The sequence below is a fragment of the Oryzias latipes genome, chromosome 18 (genome assembly GCF_002234675.1).
Source record: "Oryzias latipes chromosome 18, ASM223467v1".
Lineage (NCBI taxonomy): Eukaryota > Metazoa > Chordata > Actinopteri > Beloniformes > Adrianichthyidae > Oryzias > Oryzias latipes.
In genome coordinates this window covers 12,286,776-12,310,489 of record NC_019876.2, presented here as the reverse complement: position 1 = coordinate 12,310,489, position 23,714 = coordinate 12,286,776, and the positions used below count along the sequence as shown (strand labels likewise).

The following is a 23,714-nucleotide window of genomic DNA, read 5'->3' as shown; positions in this document are numbered from 1 at the left end:
ACACATCCTTCCCTCGTCTCATTTTCTTCTAAGGTAATTTGGGTTGAGCCTTTCTCCCATCTTCCCTTTCACCCTCAGCCACTCTCCCCGACCTGCTGAGATTTCGGAGGCTTCATATTCATCTAAAAATTCACACTTTCTTCTCCTCTGACTGATTATATCAAGTCTTTCATATTTTCAATCTAGTCTCCATCTATCTTACTTGCCCTCTTACTGTCATCTGGTTGGCTCCCTTCAGCCCTTCTCAATACCCCTCACATCTCAATGCCTTCTTTGTCATACCTGAGGGAAACAACAATGAAAGCTCAATATTATTAGTGCCACCAGGAGAGCGGGGGATAGGGTAAAACGACACAACGACCACTCTAAGCCTGCTTTCTGGTTCTTATTCCGCCTACCTCACTCTTACCACCACTGTACTGCTGTTGCAATCATCCCACTCATAAATATTGCATCAGAATATGCTTTAACATTCTGAGGCAGTAAACAAAGTGTGTTTAGACAATGCTATGCTTCATTGTGTTGCTGTAAGCCATCTAAAGACATTTCAGGATCAGACTGACCTCTTTTCTATTTGTTTCAACTTATTATTTTAAGTTTTGACTACAAAAGATCTTAAATTCCCATTCTGATCATCTTTTAAACAAATTTACCCTGCCTTCCCAGTGGTCTTTTAATTGTGATGTTTTTAGGCAAAATCAAGAAACCTGTATTTTCTTGGATATAGTATCTGCAGCAAGGCAGCTGTTCATTCGAAATTTGCCTCTGACTTGTGGACTTGACTCTCGCAAGCCCACAGCTCTTCACAACATCAACCTAACATTACTGTTGCAACAACAATGGTGAGCAGTATTGAAGCTATACACTCGTACAGTTTTGAGCCAGATGTCAGCTCAGATGAGGAAAACCAAGATCTACGTGTATCCTGTCTACAAGTGGATGTATCTGAATGGAATGGAGCAGAGCAAAGAGCGTGTTTTCTTTATATATGCCCTCCATCATGAGAAAATTCCACAACACAAGGAAATGTTAAAAACACCAAAAACACAATTTTCATCAGTGGGTCTTTAAACAGCTTTGATGTCTTGTTTTGCTGCTAATTCCTGCCATAAATTTTACATTTATTCTTGTTTTCTGTCAGATGAGTTGACTTACTGCTTGTCATACGAAATGCAAATCAAAATATGCTGTTTTTACAAATTAATGAGGGTTTGTTTTCGCCCATCTGCATGCTTTCTGTACCAGAATTTGGCAAGTTAGCGGAGTGTGAGGAAGCACTGCTGTTGAACTCAAAAGGAAACTTGATTTTAGCCCAACGCTCTTATTGTTTCTAGAGGATATCATGATGGGCACCATTTGATCGGCAGATTTAAGTCTCACAGTGTTGATCTTTTCACGGCCCCATTATGCGCACTTCCACATGCTCTGATTGTTCAGTTGTGCAATTTTAGTAACACGGAGCGACTGATTTGAATTATTAACATGGCCCTTCCGCTGTCTTCCCAGTCATCCTTCCCCTCAGCGATTTGCTTGTCCATGCACAAGATGAGCAGTTTAACTGCTGAAGTGTCATGTTGGGAGGAATAAATATTTAAGGGGTTTTGCATGAAAATGGGTTTCACTTTTTCGGGGACATGACATTGAGAAAATGACCTGCGGTTGCCTACGCAGAGAAAAATGACAAGCCGCTATGAAGCATCAGAAGTAGTTTAAAATGAATATTTCGCTTGCTGTAATTTGGTTGATAATGGAAAAGCATGAGTAGAGTTGTCTTACCTATAGATGAGGGTCTCGTCTGCGGTGCAGTTGTACTGTATCTGATACATCCACACAACGTAAGTTGCAGACAAACGCCCCAAATCCCATCGCACTTGAGCCGAGGTGGACGTCACTCCCTGTACCCCCACCATTTTGCCTTCTTCCTCCTCAGCCTCATCTTCCTCCATGCTTCCTCCGTCGGCCCGGTCCCCTTCTGAAGTCTTTCCACTGGCGCCTTCAGGCCCCTCTCCTTCTCCTCTTTTCCCATCCTCTATCTCTCCTCCACGTCCTGCTCCATTGTTAATCCCTCCATTTTTCCCTGTGCTGATATCTGATGAGCCAGGATCAGTCCGTAAAATCCCATTGGTCACGTTTCTGTTAACGCTGCCGGTGTTTCCGCCAACCCCACCTCGATGAGGTAATGGGATTATCTTCAGGTCCACCGTGGCTGTTGCTTCACCTGCTGCATTTATTGCAATGCAGGTGTAAGCCCCATCATCTCGAGCAACTGTCACCAGCATATCCAAGGTGCCGTTGCTGAAAGAGCTGGTCCGGGATGAGTTGGCAACAATGCGATCATCTGGTGAAACCCAGTGGACCACAGGCTCTGGGTCTCCAATGGCACGGCATTTTAAAGTGGCCCGCTGGCCTTCCAGCACCCACAGCTTATGGGTGTGCCGAGTGATGAGAGGCGGCTCACAAGTGAACTCCTCCTCAGGAATTGTCCAGAAATATCTAAGGAAATAAAGTTTCCATCAAAGGGACAATACGATGTCTGATTCTATTGTTTTATAGCTTATTAGAGTGAATATCTTATTTTCAGTGTTTCAGGAGCTTTTGTATTTATTGATAAAGTAGAAAATTGTAATGCTATGTTCACACTGGCAAGTTCTTCAAGCGACCACTTTCGATAAAAAATCTATGTAAATGCGTGTAAATACACGTTTTCTGCTTCTGTGTTCAAAACTCTCACGTTCAAGCATCGCTATGGATGTTTTTAATTCCGTTTTTGGGCTCTACGTACAAAACATGTGGCCACATGTGAACCCATGTTAAAAGTTAAACCAGTTGAACTTTGTCCAAATAGGGGCTCAGATTTGGTAGTGTCCTATCGGTGGCATCCTTTTGAATAAACGAAAAAGGATCTTTGAAAATGAATCCTGGAGGAGAAATTACTAATTGCGGTTTGTGCCTGGCCGAAGTCATTTGACAAAGTGTTTCATATATATCAAAATAGAGCTGTGAAAGAAAAAGCCTGGAGCAAGATTTGCAAGGTGTCCACCACTTCCAGATTTTACACCAAGCCTTTTCCAACTGAGTACATGCTCTAATATCGGTTAGCAACAGTCCAGTTCAAACATGCCCAAATCGCGTTCAATAACCCCCATTCAGCGCATTCTTGAACACGCATCACTTGCCTGGTGTGAACGTAGCATAACACAAAAGCCCCTGTTGGATGAAAAACATTCCTCTTACCTTGCAGCCAGGTGGGCAGGAGTGGCACATGTTTCCATGTCATCTCCACGAGCAAGACGCCTCAACCACAGCAGCTCACAGTTGCAGTGGAGTGGGTTTCCTCCAAAGTTTAGGCTTATGACGGCGTTGTAGGGTGTGGGACTTATGGCACCAGTCTGAGACCTGACAGTAGAAGTGGACAAAACGGATTTATGCTCAGCAGAACCGATGGTTTTATATAATCTTGTAAGCTTATAAGCCCCTTTATTTTCTAATTGATTGTTTGGTGGTTAATGAGGAAGCAGGTTTCCTTTAGCAGACCTATGTGGTGGATTTTTACTTATCCTTCATTTAAAAACCAGAGAGCTCATTTGGTCTGCACTTTTTCGGCTTTTAATGCTGCTGCACTGATTACGGCCTTTTAAATAGCTGAATTAAATAAAGCCTCACCTTCATAGTTAGAGGACGAATCAGGCTTTTAGTTGTGCAACATGATTGGCTAGCACACTTTGGAATAAACATGCTTGGAATGAATTAGGCAAATTTAATCTGCATTGTGTTTTGAGTGTATCTACAGCTCGTGTATCCTCAAATATAATGAAGCAAAGACCTAAATGCAGGAAAATGATATTTGATAATGGAAGCGGTTCTGTTTTTGACCTTCAGTTCAAAGCATAAATAGGATCGGAAAAATTCAACAGAAGCTAAAAAAATAGAGCAAAAACTCAGGAGTAAAGTAAACAGAATTTTTATTTTACATAAAAAGCTTTTGTATTAAATGAAACTTTTAATTTGCCAGATTTAGTCACTAAAGTTGCAATGAGTTTTTACTTTCATAATTACTTTAAAAGATTAAAAATGAGGCGAAACTTTCTTTTTTTGTCTGTTTTGCTTGCAGTGATGTGACCTAGCAACAATTTTTATTGTTTATTATGAAATTAGGATCTGCCTTTGGGCTGAAACAGCCAAAAGAAAAACAAATAGCCATGCTCACATGTTCATATTAGTGCAAACATTAGTTAGAGCAGATTAGGTGGCAAATGGAGTGACACAAAGTTCTGTGGATTGCTTCGATATTATCAGGAATTTCCAAAGGGGCTCTGTGCTGGAACACCACTGATTTCAGAGCACACTGATGGCTCAGCACTACTGATGTGTGCCCTAGAGTGAACCCAGTGAACCACTTCCCAAAGAAACTTAAAGGACAAATCTTAAGAGGTACCTTGCAAACAGAGGATCAGGTGGAAGGGTCCGGAGCCTGTTGGAGGTCATGTCCAGCCGTGCAAGCTTGTAAAGCTCTCCAAACACTCCTTCTGCTATGTTATCTATTAGGTTATGGTCCAAGTTCAAGGTGTGCAGACTGGCCATGTTCTGAATGGATTCCCAGGGTACCCTGTAAGACAAAAGCATCATTTACAACGGTTTATCAGAGGTTATTAATAATATAAAATTTAACTGGCTGGTCCTGTGAGCTAGAGCAGTGGTTCCCAACCCTCTGTCTGTGGGACAGTTGGTACCAGGTCGCAGTGAAAAAAGAAACGACCTACATTTATTCTGTTTATTTATCTAACGCTAAAGGAAGTTTTATTTTTGGAAAGCTACTGGATCGTCCACCACATCTGACTCATTCTTGCCGCATGTAAAGTCGCCCTGTCACGTCTCAAAAATGCATCTGCTACTGTCTTAAAGAGGCTGCGTCAACTGCTAAGTTGAAACCAACAAGCTAGCAAAGCTAACGAAAAACGAATGGACTTTGGAAAGTTTTTTTGAGAAAAGGGCCAGTGAGGAAACAGAAGAGCCTTTTACTTCAAAATTAAATTCGACTGTATTTAACATACAGACGCCCACTTTAGCCTCGTACAGGCCAGCCCGTGAACATTTTGTCTCACATTAAACCGGTCTGTGGCCCTAACAAGATTTAGAACACTGAGCCAGAGACTTGAGATGAGAGAATATTGGTTGGAAGTAAAAGGCAGATTGATGCCTTCAGTTGTTAAATTCCCTCTGTAGTTACATTGATTTCAGGAGTAGCACCTTTAAATTAGCCAGAGTCTACTCTTAGTCCTAAGTGTATGTTCCCCCTCAGAAGGCAGGACCAAGCAAAGACAAAGCCATGCTGATGGACAGTAATGGCTGTAAGGTTTGCACATTAAACCTTTTCTTTCTTTTGGGACCATTGGTGGTGTTCTTTGCATGTGAGACTTTTACAAGGATCAACACATCCTCTTACCATGGCTGAGGGTTTTTGTTTTACAGCAGAGGACATTTTCATGCACACTCAGGAAAAGTATCTCCTAATGAGAAACTATCCCAGTACCTACAGGAGAAAATGGATGAAGACCAAATCTTTACTTCACTCTTTCTTGCTGAGGAGTAAATGTAATGTTTTAAGATTATTCATTGTTCCGTGGAGGTGCTATCAAAACAGGACATGGTCTTCTGGGACTCATAAACTATAGGAATTTATTGTAATTTTGGGAAGTGGGCTCACACATGCTTACATTAGAAGTTAACCAAATCGTAGTCAAAGGCAATTATAAGCTCATCAAAATTGATTGAAATCCCTGAGCTTTCAGTCCTGTCCTCATGTCTCAGCAGTTTGAAGCACTTTCTGCTCAGAGCCGCTGCTGACTAACACACCCTAAAAGGCTGTTGCCATTGTGCTTTGAGAATTTAGGAGCCAGGTTGTCTGCAGCACACACCTTTAGACGCGGAGCTGAGCTCAGGAAAAAAACCCAGACTCTTTGTTTTTATGGAACAAAGCAGAACGCACAGAAGGCGTGGCTGGCCCGTACTCACTTTCTGAGGTTGTTGTAGGACAGATCCAGATCTTCCAGAGTGAGCAGGAAGTCATCGAAAGCCTGTGTGGAGACCTTTACTAGCTGGTTGTTGTTGATGATCAGGTGTTGCAGGTTGACCAGACCTGCCAGGTCCCTTGGCCCAATTGTGGTTAAGCGGTTACCTGCAAACAACCATCAGCTGCTTTAAAGAACCACTCTGATCATCTTTTGATCTATTTAAAAGATTACGATTTAGTCCCCAACCTAACATTGCCGGAGCAACAAAAATGGCGAGTAATATTAAAGCTATCCAGCCATACTGTTTTGCGGCAGATTCCAGCTCAGATGAGGAAAACAAAGACCTACATGGATCTAGTCATCTACAAGCACGCCCAGTGTATTTTCTACATAATGAATAAGTCCTATTACAAATGGAAATTTTTTTGTCTGGTCCTGATTTGAAACAATTTGAATTAATTAATATTCAGAAATGCAATTTTGAGCCAATTTTCGTAATAAAATGTTTCCGTAAGAGAAATACCTCAAGAACACATTAAAAACACCAAAAACATGATTTTTATTGGAGTGGATCATTTAGCTGGTTTATTGTATTGGCTAAGCAGCAAGTGTTGATGCTCACCATCCAGATGTAGAGATCGCAAACTCTCCAGGTCGGCAAAGGCCATCGGTCGAATAAGATGGATTGTGTTCCTTGATAGAGTTAAGTCCACTAATCCACTCATGTTAACAAAGTCATTCCCACCCACTTCCGTTATGAAGTTGTCAGCCAGCCGCAGCTCCACTGTGCGGCGGTCAACATGCGGCGGGACGAAGAGGAGGCCCTTGTCGGCGCAGAGCGTACTGAGAGATTCTGAAAGGTTTCGGCACACGCAGTGGAAAGGACATGCCGAGACCACGCCCCACGTCTCTCCTGCTCCAATCAGAGAAGGCAGCAGGCAGCATGTGACCAGAGCCAGCCAGTGAAACACTGGGAAAGTGACGGATTCCGGAAGGGTTCTCCTCGTAGTCCTGGGACAGGCACAGTGGATAATATGGGATGAGGAGGAGAAAGATGGGATGACAAGATTGGGAAGAAGGGAGAAAGAGACGATGGATGGAAGGAAAATGGAGGGGAAGGTGGATCCCTCAGCTCTTTGTTCAGAGTGGAGATGTGTGTGGGGCAGGTGTGTTTGTCTGCGGGGATTGGGGGATGGGGGGACAGGCATGGTAGAACGCCTGGCTATCCACAGACCTAGAAAGGCAAAAAAAGAAGAAAAAGTTGTGAAAATGGATTCTAGTCTGGTAATATTGATCTGTTATTTCTTTCTGAAATGCATCTGAGGTCTTTGTGCTCCACTCTGACTAGACACAACTAGAAACTCTCGACTATTTACTTCATATTTTAGCTTCTGAAGCAAGAAAAAAAGCTAATTTCTGTGTAAATTCTATCATGTTCTGGACACTTGGATCCACATTTGTTCAACTCTATCATCCTACTCAAAATGAATTATAGTTTTTAAAAAGAAAAATATCTGGTTCTGCTCAAAATGGTTCTGTTTTATTTATGAAAACACACTTGATCAAAGACTATGGTACACAAAAACAGCAGTTGCGAGAAATAACCACCAAGAAGTAAGAATGGCCAAACACCTGCTTCATCTGTTCTCATACAGTCCTCCCTTCATATATTGATCTGAAGAACACAAGACCTTTGTGTTCTTTTGTTGCCCAATTGAACTCGTTGGCAAACTCCAGTTTAATGCAAACTACTGCCACAGCACACTGCCTAGCAACAACATCCCAAAAAACTGAACACAGGCAGTCCCCATGGAAACGGTCACCTAGAAACCTGTAAGAGGGGATCAGAGAAGTGTCGTTTCATAAAACCCTTAAAAAAATACTGCATAGGTCTTGATGTTACATTGGGTCACAGCCCTGTCATCCTTGATTTCACAGCAAACTTTGACTGGAGTGCAGAGGAGGTAAAAACTCGAGCAATGAAAACGCTGGTCCGAGATTTGTTTAACGTTGAAGTTTTGTCAGTGATGGGCTCCTGCCCCGCATTTGGCAGCAGGAATGCTCACTGTGCGGTGAAAATGTAGATGAGATGGTGAGTCAGAAATAATTCTATGTGGAAGTATCTGGAACAAAGAGCCCGGGTTATTATGTATTGATGTGCAGTGAAATACATGCAACCTCATACTTTGAGTAACCACTCCGCATAACCATACATCAGGCTAAATTTGCAGGTTGACACAAATTGCTACTTCAGTTTCCATTAGTCTGTCTCTGCTCTTTCTGCACAAAAACTAGAGAGTTTACCGCGTGTCTCAGAAGTTGATCCAGTGTTGTTGTGGGAAGCTATGTTGGCGCTCTCCTTTCCTAACTGCGCTTTCTTTGATCTATTCTCAGTTAACTCTGCATTTCATCAGGCTCCAGTGTCCCATTTTTGAACCTTTCACTCGAAAAGATAGAGGAAATAAAGAACCCGTGAAATGATTTAACATTTTATCTGACGCTCCAAAATGTTCTCATTTAGAGCGAAGAGAGGGCGTAAAATTAAACAGAATTGCAGCAGATAGTGGAGAAAGATTAAATAGGAGTTACATTTTTAGATCCGGTTAGCAGTTTCTGAAAGGGATCGGCGAGTTTTTATTCCAAAAGACTTAATAGATGAGGATATTAGACTTTTTCTTTTTCTTTTTTAGATTTTGGGATAAGAGAGCTGTTTGTAACCCAAAGAAGTTAAGTTTATGCCGATGTTGAATGGAAACGATTTCCAGAACTTGATGATTCTGATGTTATGTTTACATCAAAGGCAATTTTGCGTGTCACAAATTTGCATCCTCCACCCCTCTTTTGACACGCGTCAAATTGGCTGCACAACGCTCGTCTAAAAATGTTTTTAGAAACTAGGTGCTTGTGGGAGGAGCTACTGTGCAGAGGTTTCAGCCTCTTTGCTGCATGGGAGTATTGACCTTGTATCTGTATATACACAATTCATGGATGATGTTGACAGATCAGGTTTTTAATATTTTGAAGAACTCTACAAAAGCATCGGTAATCATGTCTCTAGATCTGGGTTCATGAAATCATTCAGAGACTCTCCCAGTACGATGAGCTTCACCATCTACTGCAGGAGCTGCATCTGAATGACGGCTGCTTCCAGTGGTACTTCTTTTCTGTGACCTATTTCTGTGACCTATTTTGACGACTATAAAGTTCAGGAGGAGAACAGATTCTCTGTACGACTATACTGCACAGTATGTTGACGTCAAAAGTGTCATAAACAAGGTAAGAATTTGTTATTGTTGTACTACATTACGCCAGACTTGGTTTGAGCCAACTGAAACAGTTTTCTTTGTTATGACTTGCTTATTAACCAAATTAAAAAGGATTTTCCCAAAATTTTTGTTTGTTGTTGTAGTTTGTGATACACAAATAATATATCGACCCGAATCATAACCTTGACCCAAAAAAATAGAAGAGTGAGGAAAGTGAATCATTGCATCCCTATTTGAACATGTATGTATCTCATGAACAGTCAACGGACGACCTCTGCCACGAGAATTGTGTTCGGTCTGAACGTAGTTCATGAAGGTGGTATTGTAGTTGCAGCTGTTTTAAAAGGTGATCAGGGAAAGTGACAGTCAGTCCTTAGAGCAGTCAAAACTGAGAGGAAAAGTGTCGTGTGAGTTGTTGTCAAATGAAGTCTCAATATAAAAAGAATGGACTCCAGTGAAGTGAAATGCCTCTAAATGTGTCTGCTTGATAAACGTCCTTGACAATGAATTCAGTCCAGCTTCCCTTGTTCTTTGCTAACGCTGTTTGTCTCCTTTTTTAGTCTTTTTTTTTTAATCAATTCATTCAGACTTGATTGCCCCTGCTCTTTTATTTTTTTGAGTCATGTCAAAGCCCCCCTGCTGCATCTCATTTTCCTTAACCTGGCCTTTAATTCCCCCCTTCTTTCTAGTGGCCAGATCGTTCTCTCCATGGCTTCCTAAACCTCCTTGTCTTCCTGGTTCACCTTCCATCTCTGAAACTGCCTCTGGCTGCTCTGTAAATTTCCACATTTCCTTTCTTTACGTCTCATTCCCTCTGCCTTTTTTTTCTGTTGTCTGCCCTTGAGGCAACCTGAGTGCGACAATGTTATCAGTCAACGCTCCTCTTCGCCCCCCTCCACCACCTTCTGTGTCTTCTCTTGTCTCCCTGTCGCTTGCTGACTCTGCTGCTGACCTCCACGTCTCCTTGCATCTTTACCTTGTATCATGCTCTTAAAACTCACTTCTCCCCCTCAGACTCTGTGCTCCACACGGTTTTTCCCACCTATTTTTTTTCAAACTCCTCCCTTGCTTTCCTCCCACTTAATTTATCGAACTTCCTCACCCATCCTTCTTAGTCATCTCCCCATCCTTCCATTTTCTATAGTACTGTTTTTTTTCCCCCTCAGATCACACTTCAGCATCTCTCATTCCCTCATCTTTTGCACTTCCTTTAGGAAGAGTTGGAGAATAGATCTCATTTGCAACTGTAGCAGTGCAGCTTGGGAGCTTTTTTCTTTTCTTTTTTTCCCAGTACACACACAAAGTGGGATGTAACTGATCCCTTCACTTGCTGATCGATGTGACCCAGAGATGGATTGCACCCTGTCCAATTCATTTTACCTCACCCTTGTGCTCTTTTCTCTCTCAGTTCCTACGTTCATGCTCCCACTCCACATTAGGTCTGCTCAATTCTTTCCAGAAGTGTCAAATGTACAAGTAATTGTTTTTTATTGCCTTATTTCAACACATTTGTGTGAAGTGGCATATCAGTGGTGCTTTTAGATGGCGTTTTTTGTTTTTATAGTGCAGCAGAGGTGGGTAGTAAAAGCTGCACAATCTTGTGGGGTTTTTTCCTTGCTATATTTGTCCGTTTTAAGGTTTTTTGCTCTGATATAACCAGCGCTTATAACCAAATCGTTTATTCTTTAAATTTAAATCATGAGGTTTGTTTTTTAAGCTGTATTCCATACATTTTTCTACCGAATAGGAAAATATTTATCGAGAAATCCAACAGTTCAAAGTCCTGCTCAAACCATCTTTTGATCCCAGTGGTCTTTTAATTATGATTTTGGCATTTTTAACCAAAATTTAGCAAACCTGTTGTTTTCTAGGACATAGTTTCTGCAGAGCAGCAAGAGTTCATTAGAAAATCCCCTCTTGAGTTGTAGGTGAAGCTTTTGGGTCAGAATAACTCTTCCCCCATTCCCCATCCTTCATATGTTTACACTCATTCCTGCTCTTTTCGCCTTACAACTCCAATCTAACAATATCTCCAATGGTTAATGGAGCTATCCAGCTGTACAGTTTTGAGCAAACACCAGCTCAATTAAGATAGACATGAATCTATTTGTCAGCAAGGAATCGGAATGGAGCGGAGCAGTGAGCTTGAGGCTGCTGATAACAGCACGTTTGTCACTGCTACAAGCTATTTCCTACAGCATATTTTTGTCGTCCCCTGGTTAACAGTGATTTGAATTTTTAAACAAATTACTCAGAAATGCAATTATAAGCTACATTTTCGTCATATATTCCCTTCATGAGACCATGTTAAAAACACCAAAAATACCTTGGACCGGGTCTTTTATCTATTTCTGACAGCTAAAGTGTATAAATTGACAAAACTCTAACTTTAAAAGTACTACTGTGCAGATTAAAATTTAAGATGTTTGCCATACTTCCCCCTTTTTCTTTTGCTAAAGTAGAATAACAGTTGGAAACTCATCTTTCTGATTCACATATTGGTTCATGGTGCTGCTGCAAGACTTTCTCCTCTTGAAATCAATAAATTTCTCATCTTACACGATGTATAGATGCAGCATAAAGGTTTAATGCTGTCCAAACACAAATGTCTGCAGTGTTACTAAAATCTGTTAGAAAATTAACTACATTAAACACGGGGTGTCAGCTAATCACTTAACATATCTGCAATGGATTCTGTTTGATTAAAGCTGGTGTTTTGTTCTGAATTTAGAAAGAAGAAATATATAGTTGGTATAGACGGTGGACATGGTTTCTCTAATCAGATATGTATATTTTTTTAATAGGAAAAGGGTTCCATAAAGAAAACGCAGATAAGGGGGAACAGCAAAAGAGCCAACAGAGGAGATGAGAAACGTTTTTCTTTGGCTTTGAGGTTGAATCTTTCTACTTATTTTTTCCTCTCCTCCTATTTTGGGACATCTTTTGTTGCACTCCCTGAACCTTTAACCCTCCAGAGAGCCAGAAACGGACCAATAGAGTGAAGCAAGGCTGCATGAAGAAAGAGCTGGAGCTGAAAGCGTTGGTGGAAGAAACTGCTCAGTTTCTCATAGCGCTGGAGCACAACTTGGTGCTGTGAAGTTGCACTTAATGTCACCCTAACTTGATAATGTGTTGAGTTTAACACCCTCAGCTCATCCAGGAGGCTCCAGTATAGTTCTGGGAGACTAGGCTTGACTAATCATGGAACCATTAACAGTTGTAAAACATATTTTAGTGTTGCTTCTAAAATAATTTCAAACTAATGCAAAAAGATTCCTATATTAAGCAATGGTTTCTTAAAACTGTTGTAAGTTACTGACTGTAAAAAAAAACTGAATATTTGATGTGCGATGTGATGTGTTGTCATGGTAACAGCTACTGAACCTTCACCAACCTCGCTCTGCTGCAGCGGAGGAAAGTGGCACACAGGCTAAATATTTTGTAAAGTACTAAAGCATCATTTCAGAGGGAAAGTTCACGTCTCTCTGTTTTTTTTTTTTTTTTTATCCAGATGATGAAGCAAACGTTAAAGTCTAGAGTAATTTTCTAGATCACTTTTTATTGCAAGAAATATCCAACATTAACGATGATTATTAGATGTGTATCAACAATTTCTCTAAGTAGCATGACTATTTATGGACATTCTGTTTCAAGCAACAAGGTAAGCTAGACGGACAAAGGCAACAGTGCTACTGATGGAAAAAAAATGTATACTGGCATGTCCATCATAGACCCATTTGAAGGACAGATCTTGTCTGCTGTCTTGTTGTAATAACATTTGTCCACCTATATCCTAAGTTCCTGTTGTTACGGTTACCAACTGGCATTAAGGCCAGCACAATAATGTAGAACATTCAGGCTATGTGACCAGAACTTCTTTTTTAGGTGTCCATTATCACTTTTTAATGGATACCTTGCAGCCAATCAGAATCAAGCATTCGCCCAGATCATGGTATAAAAGGTTTTAACAACCTGCTAACAACAACAGCTTCCCACAACTTTCATGTTTTCACATTAAAGGCTTATTACACTTGAAATCTTAATTTCCTTGTTGGTCTCAGCTTTTAATTCTTTGCAGATCATTATAAATTTCTCTCAGACTGCATGGGTATCTCCTTTCATATTTACAGATCTGTGTACTGGTTTGTGTATTTTTCCATCCGCTCTGGCAAGCCACAAATGCCATTAGCTCATAATCGACTTAAATCAACTTAGGGAATGTTGCAGTGTTTTATAAACAAGGGGATTTGCATTAGCTCTGAAAAGCCACTTATCACCAGCACAGTAATCCAGGGATCCCATTGGGTTGTGGCTGGGACGTTACACTGTTTCTGGGAGAAAAATCTTTAAAAAGAAAAAAAAGTCCTGAAGAAGTTAGCAGAAAGGGGAGAAGAGGAGTGTTGTAATTTACCGATCAGCACTTGATCGTGTGCTAGAGTCAAAACCAGCAGAAACTAGAGCAAGGATCAAACACCTAAGCAGACGTTCGCATGCTGTTTCTTTTGAATGGCGCAAAGCTCTTCTACAATTTGCTTTCACTTAGAATCCGCACTCGATATTAGGTGAGTGCTAACATACCGAAGCAACCACAAGCATACCAAAACAGACTTCCCACACACTCATAATTATAGGGGGCTGAGACACACACACTAGACGAGAAGTAAACGCACACCCACAGAGCCTCCTCTTGCAGCTGCCATGTACTGTAAGCCCACTCATCCTTTTGATACTATTGCCTTTCTGTTGCATTGTCCTTTTAGTCATCGAGAGTGCAGATAAAGCACGCCGAGTGCTATACAAAATGAATATAGAAACAAGTGCAAGAGACTCTTGCATTTGTGTGACGCGCAGTTAAGGGGGGAAGACAAAGAAAATGGGAGAGTAGTGCATAAAATGGAGGAGGTAAAATGAAAGTCTTGCTGTAAAGAGCTGAGGAAGAGGGAATCGAGTTTGAGGAAGATGGGAGGGAATAAGGGATGACGAGTCAGCATGCAGGAATGTATGCCATTAAGCAGACAGGCTAAGAAATATGTAAAGGCGATAAACAGGTGAAGGCCGCCATCCATCAATGTCACTAGGAGGGAGTCTGCATTTGATGAAGGTAAAAGTGGAGGAAGTTTGTTAAAAAATGACTAAGAAATACTAATGGTGGGAGAAGCAGCCAGATCGCAAAGAAAAGAGAAGCATGACAAAGTGGCAAACTAGTGGGTTAAAGAGTGGGAGGATCTTTGAGTTACTGATGGAGGGAAGAAACGGCTTAGACAGTTGAATTTGGAGAATTAAGGCTAGCCTCATTTGTATTCTTCCTGTACCGATGCTCTCTCGGGAGATGGAAGGTAATATGCAGCAAACACACCAGTATAGTTCTCAGATGACTGGACATGAAGTCCACCCTCAGAGAAAGTCCTCTGTCACACACAAACCCTTATTTTTGGACCACACCACATTGTTGCTATCTAACTCATCTGCCTCCTCTGAAGCTAAGGTTTCTATACTTACTGTATTAATAGCTGTTTTCTAAACCATTGGTCGTCAACTCTTTATAGGCCACACACAGCTTTAATATTTTCAGAGACCAACTTGAAGTTCTTGTGGCATCAAAAATTAAACTTAAAATTGCACAACTGAGTATTTCCTTATTTAAATCGTGAATCAGGAGCAGATGAAAAAAGGCAGTTTGAAAATCTTCTAGCAGTGATGTAGGTGCTACAATTGATGGGCCACAAGCTCCCTGCTCTGCCCCATTCTGATGCATCTACTTATGTTAGCTTCGGGTTGCAAGGGGCTGTAAGTTAGCGGGAGAGAGTGTAATCAGAGAGATGATGGGAAATGTGGTAGGGCTTACTCCATGCTAACAGTTCTGACCCATAACTCAAAGGCGGGTTTCTGATTAACTACTGCCGCTTGACACAGATTTTTTGATTTTGGCAAAAAATGGGCACAATCATAATTAAGACCACTGGGACGCTTTAAAAATAGATAAAAGAATGATCGGACTGGGACTTAAAAGGTGTAGTGCATACTACAGAAAAATAAAATGGTATATCCTTCACAAAATGCTGGTATCATCCGCAATTGTCAGGTAAATTCACCTAGACAAAAAATACAGAAAGTAACTTCATTAATTTAAGAATTTTCAATTCTTGCTTGCAAGGTATAACAGATGCTGCAGAGAAACTCCACTAGACTCCTTATCCACGAACTGCTCTTGCCTTGTCTTTTTATTGAGAGTACATAGTGAGGGGTACAGCGTGAAATAATGAATTGCATTCCAACAGGGAAGTAAAGGTGAAAAGGTCATTTGAGGTGTCGTGTCATGAACCCTTTATCTGCAATGGACAGTGTCATTTTAATAACTGCACTCAAGTTTGGGGGAAAGAGCAGGTATGCAAAAACTAAAACGGTTGCTGAGCAGGTGAAAAGGTCACCTTTGAGGAACAACTTGAGTATGCATTAAGGAAAACATTCAAAGATAAACATTTAGGCAAGGATTTCTTTTTCAATAATGTTTTGAACTTTATTAGCAGCGTCCTCCTAATATTAGAGAGTTGGTTGCTGCTTATTATGCAGAAAGGGGTTTGGTGTGTGGGAACACCTGTTGCAAAAAATCCATAATTCAAGCAAAGGCTCCTGGTTTTGTCTGTTAAATGCAGATTGCTTTAATCTTTATTGTTGAAGACTCTTCTTCTGTTTCCTCAGTGCCTCTTTTCTGTGCAAAGAAACTTTCCAAATACTTTTATTTAAAAAAAAAAAATTGAAACATTGAAAGTTCTGCGAGTCTTTTCTCTGCAGCCCAGTAGCGATTGACCCATGGCCCAGACCGATACTGATACTTCTGTTCTATACTATGAAGATGGTTAAAGATGTTAAACTCTCCAAATAGCCTTTGCATACTTGGTGGAGTACTGCAGGAAATCACTGATAAACACTTACAATTTTACGTTTTAAGAGGTTTTACAATCTCCTTCACATCAGCACGCCCACAAAATGAATCAAAGTGCATCACGCAAACTCTGTCCAGCAAACGGTGTACTTTAAAGCGATTAGTCCATAAACACGTCCGTGTACCTTACTGGTTAGGTAAGCTACAGTTCCCCCTCATTTATCACAGGGATACGTTTCCACGAAATAGGATTACAGATCTTTTAAGGTTGTTAACCCCTTCACAACACACTTTTCTCAGACAGACATCAACATGGTCTCATTTTCAATCTGTCAAAGTTCAGTCCAGTATTCTATAACAAAAGCAAAGATCTGCTTGCGATCAACGCATTCTGTACTGGAGGAACTGCACGGAGGAAACGGATTAGCAAGGTCGACAGCCAATCAGGTCGTAGAGCATAAGGTACTCTCGAAAGGAAAACGTACAATGTTACGCTGAAAAAAGTCTGCAACAGTGAAACTTCTAAAGGTTAACCACAATATAAAGAGGGACCACTGTTTTGCATAGAAACTGTGTTCACACTGTAACAAAACTGGTTTACTGCTTACTCTCAGATAAACTGGAACGCTTTTTTTGCTCAAGTGCAGATGATTTTTTTTAACCTTTTTAACAATATTTAGGACAGAGCAGAGTTTCTATTTTACCCAAATGTTCATTTTTGTAAGGGGAAATCTCAACTTTTGTCAGCAAATCCCTAGCTGATGTGATTACATTAGACTTAAACTGCTAAATTTTTTGGAAAACCAAGCTTCCTGTCACAGCAACCATGCGGCCCAGAAAGATTGGAGATTGAAAAAAGTGAGAACTAAACACGTCTGAGGTAAAGGTAGACTTGAACCTTCCTGACTTCTTCACCCTCTAGAGGAGAAATGGAAAGAGGTGATTAAAGGACAGGAGAGTTGTGGTTATTGCAGGTTCAAAGAAGATGAGAGCTGGACTTTTGGTGGAAGCCCAGCTATAGTTGGAACTGGAGAAGATTGGAGGAGTGAAAACTCAAGGGAAATCACAGGAAAACACTTTTGTTTTTTAGTAGAAGAGAAATAGAAGCATTTAAAGAAGAGTAGAGTGGAGTTGGTGCAAGGAGATGGAGCTGATGCTTGAAATAAATTCTGGAAAAACTCGTAGTTTGAGAGAGAAATGTTGTTGAGTGAAACAGAAAGTTGGAGACGTCTTACAGGAACAGCTCCGCTAGCTTCACTCTACCTCTTCTCTCTATTCCTTTTATATTTTTGATTTCTTAATTTCAAGCTTCTTGACCTTTCCTCTTTTTTGTTTTTTTCTTATGGAGCTCTTCCTCTCTTCCTGTCATTCTGGATCCTTCTTGTGGTATAGCTGTTTGCGCTTATGTCCGATTTGCTGTAGTTCTTTGTTTCCTTCAATTTTCCTCTGTTCTTTCTCCAAACTTCTCTTCTATTGGAAATTTACTTAGCTTCTCAAAGGTACAGATATAATTAAACTAACACTCTTCAGCATCACTGATTGTATTCTGCTTGGCAAAAATTAATTCAGAATTGGGAAGGACACAATGACCGGAGTTTGCTTTGACCTAGTCAATGTGTTGAAAACTCTTTTGGCGGGAAGAACTAAAATTTAACTCTCTTGGGTCTATAATCACCCCTAAAGATACATAAATTAGAGTACCGTACTAATTAAATGAAAATTACTTATCTGAACAAATGTCTTTCTCCCACATTTTACAAGAATAGGAGAATGAAGCTTAACGTGCTTTGAAAAGGATCCTTGAAACTGAAATGTAAAATACATATTTTTGGTGTAAAATTTTGACTTTTTAATACAGTAGTCGTCGGAAAATTGCTCTCTTCTGCAACCAGCCCTAGTGGATATGGTCTATCTGCAACATGCCCATACTGGTTTCACTTGCAACGTGCGTTCAATGGCTGCACGTTTTCTCAAAACTTGGGTACACGTGAACATGAACGTTTTGAACCTGGAAGCCATAAATACACATATAAGTGCATTCGACAAAACTCTTCATTTGAAGTTTGACGTGTTTCATTTGGTGTCAGTTGGAACTTTTTGTCACTTCTGCTGCTTCCACTTTTCAAGTTGTTTCTGTTTTTTAATTTCTAATCCTCTGCAGCAGTTTCTCATTTTAACATTTAGTTTTTCCTTCATTTTAGTATGTTAGTCATGAGTTAGTACATTAGTATTTTTCAGTACTGTCTTAATGTTACTACACTCATCTAAATCGCTGCCTTTCATTTAACTTTTTTTTTTTTCCGTTTCAGACGTTTTGTATTTTTCTTGTATTTTCCGTCCTTCAGCTTTGACATTTAGCATTGTACACGTTAACTTTCAAAATGTTGGTTTAAGATGAGTCATGAAGCTGCCCACTTGTAAAAAGTTATTGTGTCTGACCATGCATGCAAATAAACAAAAAATAATTAACTGATACTACGTGTTTGCACAAATTCTCTCTTGAAATTAAGACTTATGCCAAAGTAAGTGAACTTAGTGGGAAATGCAGGATTCTTGACAGTAATCAAGTGTCATACCTGTCAAAGTTTGACCCTTTTCAGTCTTTAATTTTCTAAGTTATGTAAAACGAGAGCACTAATGAAAAGGTTTGCAGAACCTCTGAGGTTAAAGGTGGGAATAACAAGAGGTAAATGAAAAATTGTAGTGCGTTTTCTTTAAAAGGCTGTGGTTTTCTCTCAGCAGGAAGCCACACGAGTTGTTTTTCTAATAATCCACTCAAGTCATTTTTTTTTTCCCAAGGCCCCTGTGTTTCATTCGAAATGGAAAAACTAGCATGTTTCTGCTTGAGTGTGGGTTAGTATGTGCATTTAATGACTGTCACCGAATGCAGTTAGAATCTGTTCTGCTGGGGAGGGTTCAATAATTTACTGTTGCTGGAACACTGCCGATTCTGGTTTCCAAAGCAGGAATTACAGGGGGTAAAAAAGCCTTTTGTTTTCAGCATTTCAGCTTTACTCTTTAACACCGGAGCCAAAGTTGACATTTTTCAATCAACTGTTTACCCAATTAATGTAATTCCAGCGGGTTCTGAAGCGGAGAAAAGCAGCTTTTTGCCGATACGCAACACTTTACGTGAGTAATGTGTTGCACATTGTTCCAAGTCGATATGAAAAGCTTCATGTCTCTGTGTCAGAATCAGCTGATTCATGTTGGTCAAAGAATAATTGGATGTAAAAGAGCATGTGTTATTTCAGTATCACTCTCTCCGAGAGGGTTTATCTCTCTTCTCCTTTGTATTATTGAGCATCAACAGTCAAAAACCACATCAGTTTGCCTCTTCTGGCCTTTCTTAATAATGTTTAGAAAGAAAAATGTAGCAATAAATTCTACAATTAAGACCATAAACATTAGAAAGTCCTAAAAACCTGCATCGCTTACAATTTTCAGCCAACAGAAACTTGTCCTCCTGATCAAGCAGCTCTGAAAGTTTTCCTTCTAGTTTTCTAACTATGTTAACACCTTAATAGAGATGGCAGCTAAAGTGCCCCCCCTCACAGAAATGCTCTAATTTAGTTTCCTCCTTTGGAAAGGCTTGGGGATTCCATTTTCTGGGAGGTAAATTGAATTGGCAGCTGCAGTGACAGTGATTTTCTTTGGCACTTCCAGCAGCAAAGAGGGACAGGGAGGGGTCTTGTCATGATCTGTTAAGAAACTCATTTGAATATGTGTTTCCATTAGCTGAACTGATTTTACTGTCACTTCGCTAACTTTGCCAGCACAGCCTTGTGTTTGATGTTTGATGTTACAGGAGGGCTGTTTTTCCTTGTTCAAGCCTTCAGTATGGCTGGTCGTTGAAAGTATCACCCACTTTGAAGATATTTTAGTGCACATTATGGTTTTTATATATTTGTATGAGCTGGAAAACAAAAAGGCAGCTCTGTCACTGTTCTCTCCCTCAAATTTGTCCCCCCCCCCCCCCCCCCCCCCCCCCTTTTCTCTCCTTATGGTATAATCACTTTTATATCCTGTCACTATTTGCATCTCAATAAATTTCAGTTTTGAATTATATTTACCACCTAAAATGGCAAATGCTGAGCTGCATCTTATTAAATTGCAAAGTGGTTTGAGATGAAGGCCAATAAATGGCTGTAATTAACAGCCGACAGCCTTTATTGCTGCATGCGCATCTTTAGTAAGAATGCCATATTGCATGGAATCTAAGGGGAAATTAATTTTGGTAGGAATGTGAATTACTCTGAATGCGACTCAACGGGTATTTGACAATCCCTAACAGATTTTAAGATTTAAAGTTCCCTCTCAACAAAAATGCATTTGTATTTAAGGCTGCTTTGAAAGAGCGAAACAAAAGGCTCTCATTTTAGTGAAAATGGGAGATATATGTTGACTTCTGCAGGTTATTAACCCTTCAGCAGTCTTTAAATAAAACTCACTAAAAATGAACCGACTACATAAACTGTTTAAAGACTCACTCCAATGAAAATGGTGTTTTCTAACATGTTCTTGTGGCATTTTGCTGATGTTGGAGAAAGAAAGAAAATTGGGCTCAAAATTGTATTTCTGAGTATGTCTTTAAATTGTTGGGAATCTGGAGCAGATGACAATATGCTATTTGAAAAAGAGCGTATTTGTGATGTGGAAAATACAAGCTCCCTGCTCCAGTCCATTCTGATGCATCCACTGGCAGATAACTAGATCTGTGAACGTCTTTGTTGTCCTTGTCTGAGCTGACATATGGCTCAACTGTACAGCTGGATAGCTCAGATAATCCTCACCGGTTTTGTTGCACTGCTAATGTTGTTTGGGGTGTTGGGGGGGCTATAAGTTAGTGGGAGAGCTTGTAAACGGAGAGCTCTCAGCAAAGGGGAGGGGAAGAGGGGTCGGGGTCACTCTGTGCCAACGGGCCCGCCCACAATTCAGAGGGGGATTTCTAAAGAACTATTGCAGAAACTGTGTCCTAGACAATGACAGGTTTCTTTTTAAAACGATATTCACATTTAAAATACAGCTGGGGGGGCTTTTAAAATAACTCAAAGATGATTGGAGTGGGTCTGTTTAAAAAGCAAAGTTTTTTTGCCTCACAGTTTGTGCATTTGTGCCCTTCAGGAGTTTTTTATTTATTGATTTTTGAGCCCCTTTGCATGAGTGCTTCCTGCTGTTTCCTGTGGTTTGCATGCTCATCTTTCCCATTAAAAGCCTTACTAAGAACAGGAAAGCTTCTGTACATTGAGATTAACCTTCTCATGTATTTTGTTACTGATGGATCAGGCTTTCCTTTGAGATTTCTAACTAAAAACCTTTATGAATTACCATTTCAAACCACACTTTCAGTTGATAGGTCAAAGAAATGTTTTTGGTCTTTATTTGTGGTCCTTTTTCAGATGACTGTCATCATCATCTGTGCTTCTTGACTCATTTCCAGGCTCTTTCCTATTTTAATTGGAATCCTTTTTTTTTAAAGCCTGCCATCATATTACTGAGCAATGAAAACTGTTTTGTCATTTACTTTCATCTACTAATTATCTTGGCATATCTTTGCTTGCTTGTAGTTTATTTATGTAAAACAGACTTGTATAAATAGACATTTATTCCACTCTTATATTTGACTTCCTAAAGAAATGTATAACTGTTAACATTGTTTTAACAGACAGCTCACTTGTAAGGCCTGTTTCATGTGCTGCTCATTAAAGGCTGCTGGCATTCTTTGTTTCTCTGCAGATTAAAATTCAGGTACAAGGAGGTATTTGTGTGAGAAATGCAAATTTTCAAGGTGACTACTAGTTTTTCTGTGAACTGAGAAGAAAACATGACTGCTGATTCCAATTTTTTTAATACATATTTTTTGAATTAAAGATTAAAAAGAGTGTTCGTTTCAATGAATGCTATTTGTGTTCCTATAGGAAATCTTGTGACCAAACAGGATTATGTAAACAACTTACTGTTTTATTTTAAGAAGGTTAAAATGTTAATAAAGATAAGTTTCTCTAGGAAGTTGGGTAGCCAATTTGGTCGAATTTGTTTGAATAAAATAAGCAAAACAACTTGTTTTTCCTTTTAAATATACCATATTTACAAAGTGCTGTACAAGTACAGAGTACAAGTCTCATTGTTTTGCATAGTTTGGCTGGGGGAGGAGCTTGTACTCTGGTGCAAATTATGTAATTATTCATTTTTTTAAATGATTAGCAACAATCACTGGAGGTGTTTATCAGTATTTGCTACTGACATTAATGCAATAGAAGCACCACTCAATATAACGCTGAGCTTGGCGGAATTGTTCCAAAGTGACAGGATGAAGAATTTAAGGATTTGAAGTGGTTTACAGAGTTTGTTCTTCATGCTATGATTTTCTGAATAATTGTTGATTTGCTGCACTAATATACTAGACACAAACCTTTTGACCACTCTGAGCATAAATTCCCATTTTCATCACGTTTTCTTTCCTTCTATGCCTAATTAAAAGTCATCTTTTTATGTCTGTAGAAGCAAATTCTTCAACTTTGTCATTTTCTTTGGGGGGTTGTTTTTGTGCACCTGTGAACATCTGTTTGTCTCACAAAAGAGCTAATTCGCAGCAGACTGAGGCGGGAAGGCGACACTGAAAACCCGCAGCCGCTACACTGTGGGCATTTGCCAACTCTGTCAGAATCCCTGCGGCGGTAATGATATGGACCCTGATTGGCTGAAACGACAGGCCCGTATTGCATTCAAGTGGCAGTTTGATGATTTTGCAGAGTTTCCCGTGTTCTAAGGGGAAATCCTGTGTTAAAACAAAACAATTACCCAATTTGTCCTCTGTGTCCAGCTCAGCGGGTCAGTGACAACCTTCTCAATCCTGTACGGATGCACTGATTGATGCTACAGACATGCATGCAGACTGTTACACAAAACCTGTTTTGTCTTTACTGTTTTATTGAATTTCTAGCATCTTTTTTTGTATTTAAAGACAAGGGAATGACCTAACATTTCACCCTGTGAGGCAAAATTGTAGAATTGGCCAACAGAATTGCACCATTGGAGATCAGGAGAAACAGAAACATCCTTTTTTGGATTTTCTGAATGGATCCTTGTTGAGATCTGTTAGTAGCATGCGTGTTTGATCAGAGGCCGTTCCTCTACATAATGAATCAGAGCACAGACTGCATGTTGTGTTCAAATGCTTCGTAGTGCTGGTGCAGACAAACGGTGAGTCTTGAGGCATTAGAAGCGATGTGCTAGCTGGTTTCTTCTGACAGTGATCACCCACGCTTCATCCTCTGAACTGTGAATCACTTGAGAGTTTCCCACTTTACGTCTGCTGACAAAACTCGTAATGCAGACAACCACATGTGTGTTTGCAAAAAAAAGTAGTACACCCCTCTATTTTCTTTCATTTTTAGCCCCTAAAATCAATAAGTAATGAAGGACTAATGCTGAAAAATATGTTACTGGACCTGACAGATTCAGGGTACATTTGATTTGTCTTTGAGTAGAATAAAGGTTAAGCGTTGAACACTCATCTATCACGCAAAAACGCCAAAAACGCTTGGGCCCTGG

General features: G+C 40.0%; 2 protein-coding genes across 3 annotated transcripts in view; one reads left to right on the top strand and one right to left on the bottom strand.

Annotated features, from left to right (window-relative positions):
• pc (pyruvate carboxylase) overlaps window positions 1-23,714 on the top strand; it is a gene marked incomplete in the record, with an annotated part of 294,475 nt that overhangs the window by 176,243 nt on the left and 94,518 nt on the right.
• The window catches only part of LOC105356388 (leucine-rich repeat and fibronectin type-III domain-containing protein 4), a 44,071-nt gene that overhangs the window by 13,499 nt on the left and 6,858 nt on the right, over window positions 1-23,714 (bottom strand). For both annotated transcript variants that reach the window (XM_020711620.2, XM_011487394.3), the window contains exons 3-7: window positions 6,634-7,245; window positions 6,013-6,175; window positions 4,436-4,606; window positions 3,235-3,396; window positions 1,777-2,493 (exon numbers count right to left, since the gene is read on the bottom strand). In XM_020711620.2, the coding sequence (XP_020567279.1) occupies window positions 1,777-2,493; window positions 3,235-3,396; window positions 4,436-4,606; window positions 6,013-6,175; window positions 6,634-7,245 (1,825 nt within the window). The remainder of the gene's footprint in view (window positions 1-1,776; window positions 2,494-3,234; window positions 3,397-4,435; window positions 4,607-6,012; window positions 6,176-6,633; window positions 7,246-23,714) is intronic.